General features: G+C 38.4%; 1 protein-coding gene across 1 annotated transcript; it reads right to left on the bottom strand.

Moving 5' to 3' along the window:
* Positions 1-1545: 1545 nt before the first annotated feature.
* Positions 1546-9604, bottom strand: LOC136834693 (uncharacterized). Its single transcript, XM_067097278.1, has 4 exons — positions 9316-9604; positions 8555-8797; positions 6384-6798; positions 1546-1672 (listed from the first exon to the last, which is right to left on the bottom strand). The coding sequence occupies exons 1-4, from the start codon at positions 9602-9604 to the stop codon at positions 1546-1548; spliced, it is 1074 nt and encodes a 357-aa protein (XP_066953379.1).
* Positions 9605-10248: the final 644 nt, after the last annotated feature.

Raw genomic sequence — 10248 nt, 5'->3', positions numbered from 1 at the left:
TCGGAAACCGTTTTGCCGGAGATGCATAGTTGTTTGAACATGCTGATTCCCTTAAAATCTCTTGTTTACAGATAACACAAAATTTACAGTTCTTGTTGTGCAAAGTTTGTTCATCAGTAATGAGTGCTTTATAGTTACATGTATATGCTAGAAAGAATAAAAATTGTGAACTCCCCTTCTCCCTTAGTATTTCATTAGTTCCCGTAAACAGGCTAAGCTCGCACTGCGGGCGACAAAGTAGTCATATTACAGCTAAAAGCAAATGTCCAGTTAACCAAATGCCCATCAGGATGAAGCTCCATTTGTAGAGTAAATATGCATAAGTGCATCCACCTCTACAAATGAAATTTTGAGGCAAAATATTATTATAGAAAAAGTATATTATACTGATTTTACAATATTGTAATATTTGATTAATAGTACATGCAAAAAAGCCAACGTAATATGCATTTGCAAGTGTAGAACTGAAAATTCTGCTTTTATGTAGAATAATGCCCAGACAAGCATTTGCATATGCAAATATGCAATGTATATTTATCCAACCTCTATATTTGAATAAATGAATGGATCAGGAATGCCATGGGTGATGTTACATACTTTATATATAAAGGTATACAGTATATATTTTTAAGATTTAACCTAGGGAAATGCTTATCATGAGCCAGTTATAGACTCTAAATGAATGATTTCGTCTCTTACCTCTATTTTTGTATAAAATCTGACTGCAATTGATTCAGGAGATCGTAAGAAACAAGGAAAAAAGGGGAATTTAACTGAGGTGAGGGCTCCACCCACAAGGTATTTGTAAGTAAACACGTTAGGGAAAGTTTAAAATTACATATATTTACATGAAATGAACTATCAGAAGATGAAATGGACTAATCAGGAGGAAAGGCCTGAAAGGTTAATTATAACTGGGGAAAATTGAAGGTATATCCGTCAGTGTGACGATGCTGACGCAAGGCACAGTCAAGAGAAATTTCCACAGCTAACAAATCCTCTCTGAACGGAGAGATTCACGAATTAAAAGCCAGTAAGGACACAGTAAAATATGCATAGGACAAGGCGATCACAGAGGGTGCCAAGGAAGCCTTGAGCGCACAATATTAGGTAATTATTCAAACACAGGCATTTATGTAACACTGCCCTAACAAGGCAAGGTTGATATGGAAATACTGGCACTTGGAAATGGAAATAGGAAGTTTAGTACGAGACTTAAGACAGTGTGACTGACTGGAAGAACCTTTGCAACAGATCACTTTACCTTGTAGAAGAGGTGGCTTCAGCGAGGGTAATGGTGGTAAAGGAGGGCTAAGGGCTTCACTGGTAAGAATGCTAAAGGTCCTTACAAGGTAGGACCATGTGGTAGGGTATGCCTCTCTGAAGCAGGTGGGAATGGAAGGGGGAGATGTGTTTTGCTCACGTTCAGCAATGTCTCTCTCACTAGTTCCTTCGGTGAGGCCCTTATATGATTTCGGTCAGGGAATAGGAGGTCACCCACAGGTAGATGGGGTTGGTGTCATTTCCCTATGTGTGTGCATTGTTTTATGACTCAAGATCGAGGTGATCATGCCAGATGGTCTGTCTCTTAATCTGCCTGGCCGGCTCTATTCTGCCTCCTGCTAGCTCCATTCTGCCTCCGGCCAGACTTAGTCTCTTCACAACCTCGTGTCTGTAAACAAAAGTTTCCCATAGTCAGATTCATGCACTCAAAGGGCAGCCACACCCCTTGCAGGCTGATCTTTAGGTGAGGGCTTACTCACACATGTTTTCGTACACGAGAAATAACCCACTTCACAAAGAGTATGACAACAAATTCCCGGATCACTCATAAAGTAGCGATGAGGAGGTACTGATTCATCATGGGGAAATGTTCGTCTCCCGGCATTGGAGGAAGTGATGGAACTGTGGCAATCACTCCCCTTAAAGGCGGCACCGGAACAACTTGATGTTCCCCATGAAGATGCCGCATGAAGATACAAGTAGTAGAGTTGAAGACACTCTTACCCGGGACTCAAAACCTCAGCTTGACCAGTCTACATGCCACATCGAAGGGGCAGGATCCTCAAAGATGGAACATATCTTATGAATTATGGTACCAGATGGACATCTCACATTTTGCAGAACACTGCATTAAAAATCTTCATAGAGGCCACCTCGTACTCATGTTGGAACGTTTGAAAGTCACAATCAGAAGGCATCTGGTTATGTACTGACATCTTCTCACATCCTAACCAGTCAACGTTAATGAGCATAAAGGTACTACTGTCACAAATGTATCTATCACGAACCGAAACACACCCTGACTTATAGTTAACAGGCGAGGATTGAAACTGGTACCCCAAAAGGTACATAGTCTGCTCACTATCCCATACTATTACTGAACCATTAAAAGCACTAGGAAAAGGTTGTATGGTAGAACTATGAAATAATTACAAATTACTAACTGGGATTTCCACAAGCAATCCCCTATCAGACACTTTCACTTTTAAAATCCCATAAGAACAATACAAATTCTCCGCAGTGATTAAAATTTAAAATTGACAATACAGATATTTGATATTCATCAAAGTTATTCTAATGACGAGAGGTAAAATATCTCCAAAAATTTGCCCCTTAGAAGTAGCAACCACTGCCTTAACCTGTATTTGAATCTCTGATAATACAGATTAAACTTCTTTCTTAATATTCAACAAGGTAGTTTAACAAGAACACAAAACTATCCTATCAACAATGACCAATAACCCATTTAAAGATGTCCCTAATGTCCCAAAACCCTCTCATAATTTCTCATTACTATCTCGTAAAGTCATCAAAGTTTTACCTTTGCTAGCTAATTCTGCTGATACTTGTTCACTTTTCACCTAACTAGCAATTGCTATACTAGCAAGCGTTCCTGTGACCATAACAGCTCCAATTAACAATAGTGCAGCCCTTTTACTCCTTCTTCCAGAGAGACCTGAGAAGTGGAAATAAATTTGGAAGCCATGTTAAAGTCTTGTTAATCAATCCTGGACCCTAATGTTGTAGACATTAAGTTGGAAAATCAACCCTGCAAGTAGAACAGACAGTTATTTCGTCTGGTATTCATCTTACCAGATAAATTCACTAAATAACTGAGCTTTATTCTGGGATCTTCAAGCTCATCCTATGTTGCTGAACCTATATCCTCAAACTCTATACTCAAAGTTATGACATCAGACGACAATCACACATCTCAGTTTAGGGAAATAATAACACCTGGGCCTAACCTCACTACGGAATGAGCTCATGCCACAACCTATAAGTTATAAGATCTCGAAAAAAAAAAAACAAGTTGTGGCAATCACTCTCCTTCAAGGCGGCACCAGAACAAAGATGCTGCATGAAGATGTGAGTAGTTGAGTTGAAGACACTCTTGCCCAAGACTTGAAACTCCGGCGTGACCAGTCTACATGTCACATCGAAGAGGCGGGATCCTAGAAGAAGGAATGTATCCAGTGAATTATAGCACTGGATGGACATCTCACATTTTGTAGAACACCGCGTTGAGTCTTTGTAGAGGCCACATTGTACTCATGTTGGAATGTTTGAAAGTCACAGTCAGAAGTAGTCTGGTTATGCACTAACATCTTCTTACATCCTAACCAGTAAATGTTTATAAACATAAAGATACTACTTTCACAAATATAGCTATCATGAACTAAAACACATCCTGACTTATAGTTAATGGGCGAGGATTGAAACTGGTCCCCTGAAAGGCACATAGTCTCCTCACTATCCCACACAATTACTGAACCATTAAAACCACTAGGAAAAGGTTGTATGACAGAACTATGAAATAATTTCAAGTTGCTAACTGGGATTTCCACAAGCAACCCCCTATCAGACACTTTCACTTTTAAAATCCCATAATAATGATACAAATTCTCCCTAGTAAAAATTACCTGCTGCATTCATCAAAGTCGATTCTAAAGACCCGAGAGGTAAAATATCTCCAAAAATTTGCCCCTTAGAAGCGGCAACCACTGCCTTAACCTGTATTTGAATTTCTGATAATACAGATTCCATTTCTTTCTCAATATTCAACAAGGTAGTTTGACAAGAAGACAAAACTATCATAACATCTAAGTGTCCCCCCATCCTATCAACTAAAACCAATAACAAATTTAAAGATGTCCTTAATGTCTCAAAGCCCTCTTGTAATTTCTCGTTACTATCTTGTAAAGTCATCAAAGTTTTACCTTAGCTAGCTAATTCTGCCAATACCCGTTCAATATTCACCAGATTAACAATTGAAATACTAGCAAGCGTTCCTGTGACCATAACGGCTCCAATTAACAATAGTGCAGCCCTCTTACTCCTTCTAGAAGAGACCTGAGAAGTGGAAGAACCTAAATTTGGAAGCCATGTTAAAGTCTTGTTAATCCTATCCTGGACCCTAACAGCTGTAGCATTAAGTTCAGTTAACCAACCCTACAACGGATCAGACAGATTTCGTCTGGTATTCATCTCACCCAATAAATTCCAAAGTAAATGAGCTTTATTCTGGGATGCTTCAAGCCCATCCCTTGCCAAACCTATATCCTCAAATTCTAGACTCAAATTTACTGCATCAGGCAACAACCACACATCATAGTCTTCTTCTATAATAACACCTGGGCCTAACCTCACTACAGAATTAGCCCAGATAAGTTCATGAAACAAGAAAAAACAAACAAACAAAGACGAAAAACCCATGTATCTATAAAACTCTACAGTATTTTGTGCCAAATTTTACTAAGTTTTCCCCTCTCAGATATTATTGCAACACAAAACAAAAACTACTCTGAACTGTTGCACTTACATAGAAAAAAAAAACAACAGTAAAAAAAACTGAACTCCAACTATTAAAGATTTGTATAACTCTACGGACAAACGTCCTCCCCAGTAAAAAAAAAAAAAAATGCAAACCACACAACTTTAAAATCCATTAAGAAAAACAAAAGAGAAAAAAAAATCATCACACACAACAGTATATCACAGGAATTAACCCACAAGATTCCCATTAACCTGTCTTTTTAATTTTAGAAGTCAGTGTCAACAGAGACACTCCCATATTTTCATCCTGAACAACAACTCTATTCCCCTTCTTTACTTCTAAAACCCAAAAAGGACCCTAAAATTTAGGACCTACTTTATAATTCAACTGGTTTCTTACATTTATTTTCACAAAAATCCTATCTCTCACAGCAACTTTAACCCTATCTGGCTTTGAACTGCTCCCGTCAACCATATCCTGAGTTTTCAATTCAAGATTCTTAGCAAGACATACATATCTCTCCTTAGCAGTAGTAATCAGCGATTTGACTGTATCATCACTCAATGGAATAGGTAATAAATCGAACGTGCCCTAGGTTGGGTAGCTAAACAGCGCTTCATTGGGAGACATTCAAATGGTATCACTAACCATAGAATTCATGCTATGCTGAACCTGTGGAATATATCGATCCCAATTTTCATCATTACGCCCTACGGTAATTCTAAGAGCCTCCATTACCTTCCTATTTGCCCGTTCACATAGTCTATTAACTTCTGGTCTATAGGGAATAATAGTGACTTTCCCAAGTGTCTTGTTCACAAATTCTCTCCCATTATTTGTAATCAGCACCTCAGGAACCCCATAACAACAAATATATCCACTAAAGAATGTGACTGCCACCTCCTCTGCTGTTTTATGCTTCAAAGGAAAAATATCTACAAACCTAGTTAATTCGTCCAAAACCACCAACAGGTGCTTTTGGTTGTAACCAGATTCACAGAAATTGGATAGTAGGCCCATATGGACCCTAGAAAACGGTGTACTTGGAATAGTAAATGAACCCAATTTACAAGAAACGACCCATGGCCTACATACATTGCAAACTGAACAACTTCTCACTAAGTCTTCCACTGATGTGAGCATATTCTTCCAAAAGAATTGCCCCTGTATATTCTGATAGGTCTTCTCAATACCCAATTAAGGACTGCCAGACCTACAAAGATCAATATCCAGTACAGTAGGTACTAAACTCCTAGGGACAACTATTTGCTTCATATCATCCTTATCCTCACTGTTTCCCAGTCTGTATCTAATCTTCCTAATTAATAAATAACCCTCTAATTCAAGACCCACAAAAGGCAACTTATAACGCTTCCTAACTAATTCCCCTCTAAGAAACGCTTTTGCATCTGCCAAAATCTCATCCTCATCCTGTTTAGATTTTACTATACTAATATCCCAGTCTATGCAATCTCCAGATACATAACATGTGTGAGAACCATCTGAATCAGAAAAACTTCTACTAAGGGCGTCCGCTACAACATCATGTCTACCCTCTGTATACCTAAGCTTGGCATCAAAATCCCTGATTGTCAAATATTACCTAGCTCTTTTAAGGGAAAGATCCAGCTTATTGAAAAGATCCAACAATGGCTTATGATCTGTAAGAACCTCTACTTGATTGCCCATCAATAACATCTTAAAAGGAACCAAACTAGACACTACGGCAAAGGCCTCCTTGTCCACTAACCACCATAGCCGTCCATTACTACCTCTTGTCTTAAACTTCCTATTGTAAAATGCAATCGGATGGAGCCTTCCACCGAACTTCTGCATAAGGCAAACTCGTCTGCCATCGTGACCAGCATCTGTCACCAAAGTGAAAGGACACTCAAAATCAGGAAACTTCAACACTGGGAGATTAACTAAAGCATCCTCAATATTCTGAAAGGCTGACTGCTGTCCATCACCCCCTACAAAATGCACATTATCCCTCAGGACATCTGTCAATGGAGACTCTGAAAAAGAAAAACTTTACAAATCTACGAGAAACCTAGCCATGCCTACGAAAGACCTAATCTGTTTCTTATTCTTGGGAGTAGGACAATCTGCAATTGCCCTAACTTTATCCTCATTCACTAAAACCCCCTCTTTAGAAATGACATGGCCCAAATATACGATCTGCTTCTTCAGAAAATTACACTTAGCTAATTTTATCTTCAACCCCTCTAACCTAAGCCTCCTAAAAACTTCTCTAAGAACCTCTAAATGTTCCATTGCAGAGTCAGTGGCAACTAAGATGTCATCCATATATACAAAAATGGAATTCCCTAACAAGTCGTGCAAAACTGTATTACTGGCCTCGTAAATGTCTTAGGACTACCTGATAAATTAAACGGCTTCCGTGTGAACTCATAGTGTCCCTTTGGCAAAGAAATCGCTGTATTCTTGTGACTCTCCTCACTTAGCGGTACTTGCAAGTACCCCTGCATCAGATCAATAGAAGAATAAATATTCTTCTCCCCAATCTCAACAAATAAATCTGGCAAACACGCCACAGGGAAACCGTCAGGAATGGTTTTCTCATTTAAAGTTAAGTATAGCTTAGTTTAACCAGACCACTGAACTGATTAACAGCTCTCCTAGGGATGGCCCGAATGATCAGACTTATTTAACGTGGCTAAGAACCAAATGGTTACCTAGCAACGATACCTACAGCTTACTGTGGAATCTGAACCACATTATACGAGAAATGAATTTCTATCACCAGAAATAAATTCCTCTAATTCTTCATTGGCCGGCTGAAGATTCGAACTCGGGTCAACTTCCTAAAGTCTGCACAAACCCAGACTGAACTATCCTTCTTAGGCACTGCTAACAACGGAAAATTAAAAGGCAAGGAACTGGGCCTAACAATGCCTTCCTCCTCCCACTTATTAACCTCTTTCTCTGCCCGTTCTCTAATCTTAAAAGGAATCCTATATGAAGGGACAAAAATAAAAATAGGCTTACTCTTATCCTCTTAACCTCCAGTAGTGCGGTTCCAGTATTTTTCACCGGTTGGTGCGGTGGGGTATGGTGAACCCCACTCAAAGTTTTAGCCATTTTTATTACTTTTTATTACTTTATGTGTGTTCTGAGGTAGTAAATTTAACAAAAAAATATATTCTGTTATATTTATTCAAGAACAACACCTTGTACAATGTATTTTATTAGAACATAAGTAGAAAATGTGCTTGCATAAAAGTTATCCTACAATTTTCTTTTGCCATGTATTTACTCATCTCAAATATAAATGTATTTCACAGATTAAACTTTTTTAATGTTTTAAATTAAGTGAATATGATTTAATACATTTTGCTTTTTATTAAATTCAGTCATAAAACACAATAATGATTAGTGCTAGTTACATAACATTGTAATGAATTTTTATTACAATTAAAGATAATCTCACAGAGAAGCATGTTATAATTCAGTAACTCTACAGCTCTAATAAATGTATTTCCATGCATTTATAACACAAACCAACATATTTTAATGTATTCATTGCCATGAAAACAAAAGCAAACAAGTATTCTTTGAAAACGAAGGTCACACAAAATAAAACTTTTTTTTTTTGGGGGGGGAGTGCTTGTTTCCTATTTACTGTTTACTCATCCTCATTGTTTACACTATCATCCTCATCACTCTGAGCAGAGCAGTCAACACAAATGTGTATAGCATGTTCCAAGCAGATAGGCTTATAACACTTCTGGCAGCAATTTCTTGTCTTACGATCTTTTGACCTTGGGCACAATGAGCATCTTTGAATGAAGTCTTCACGATGATGTTTTGGAGGTAATTCCTTAGATGCCGAGAAATGTTGGATCTTCCTTTTCAAGTCTTTCCTCAAATGTGGGTTTGTCTTACGATGCTGAATGTGGTCCTCCACCAACTTGAGTCCCAATTCCTTCAGAAACTTTCGGCACCTGATAGCTGTTTGAGAGTTAGCCATGAATATATTGTATGCATTTATTCCTGCAACATTGAGTATGGTGTAGAAAACTGTAACTGGCCAACGTCAGTATTTCTGGAAACATTGTAGATGGAACACAACTGATCCACAGTATCTACCCTCCTTTAGTACTGTTATAAAAGGTTATAATCTCTGGCTTCCTTTTTCTTTTGTGCTTTCATCAATTGCAGCATCATGATGCATAGTGCTCAGTAGGACAACATTTTTACCTTTCTTGGGAACATATGAGGTCAGTGTAACATCCTTCTGGAAACCAAACAAGCTTGTGTATTCAGTTCTGCCTCTTGTGGCAATAAACTGAGGGGAAGTTCTGCCTTATTCTTCCTCAGAGTGCCAACTAATGTTAATCTATAATTCTTCACGAGATCAACTGCAAGTCCGTAACTGGTAAACCAATTATCCATCGCTAATATTTCTTCCAGACCCATTTATATGAGACACCAACTGTTTTACCACTGCTGCTCTGAATTATCTATTACAAAAGGGCCTTCTGGTTGCTTCCCCAAGTAGACCTCCATACGTGACACATAGAAAGTTTTAGCATCTGCCAAAATAAATATTTTTATGCCATATTTTGCTGGCTTGCTTGGCATGTACACCCTAAATGGACACTTTCCTCTAAAGGCAGCCAACATTTCATCTACTGTCGCATACTCTGAGATATTATAATTGGAGATACAATTATCAACAAATTTCTCAAAGAACTTCCTAAAAGCTGCAATCTTATCTTCTAGCCTTCTTTCAGCCCGAGTGATGATGTCATCAAACCTCATAGACCTCAGCAGGAAACGAAATCGCTGCAGAGACATAGTTGTCGGAAAAATCTCAATTCCTGTACCATCGGTTGACCAAGCATCTTCAATATTCATTGGTTAGCTCTAAAAACTCCTAACAGATAAATCAGTCCTATTGCAGCTTTCATCTCCCTTTCATCAGTACGTTTCTCTTTTGACTGATCTTTATATTTTCCTTGTTTACTGTCAATGTATATATTAGTGCAAGCTACTAATTCATTCAGAAGTTCTTGTGTGACAAACAAAGACCAGCAGTCCTTTACAGCATGCGCATGTCTTGCTGCTCCTTTCGGTCCTGGTGAACCCTGGTATATGTTATGTGCACGTGTACGCCGTTGACGGTGTGGAGGAACTTCTTTCCAGAGAGTTTTGTTTTTGCCAATAAACTGTTTTTCTGTATACCTGGTTGGCTGCTGCTGATCTTCATCATTAGACTCATCTGTATCTTCATCAGGTGAAATCTGCAACACATCATCTGCTTCAGCTCTTCCCTCTTCATCTGTTATTTCTTCTTCATCTACTGCTTCTTCCTGAGCCACTCCCTCTTCTTCCTCTTCAGATTCCTCTTCATCTGGTTCTTCATCAAGAAATAATCCTGTATCTTCTAAATCTAGCTCTCTCTCAACCATTTCTCTCAATTTTTCCATTTGTCTTTCGTA

The sequence above is a fragment of the Macrobrachium rosenbergii genome, chromosome 54 (assembly GCF_040412425.1).
Source record: "Macrobrachium rosenbergii isolate ZJJX-2024 chromosome 54, ASM4041242v1, whole genome shotgun sequence".
In the NCBI taxonomy this organism is placed as follows: Eukaryota; Metazoa; Arthropoda; class Malacostraca; order Decapoda; family Palaemonidae; genus Macrobrachium; species Macrobrachium rosenbergii.
The sequence above is the reverse complement of the archived record's forward strand: the minus strand, read 5'-3'. Positions and strand labels throughout refer to the sequence as shown.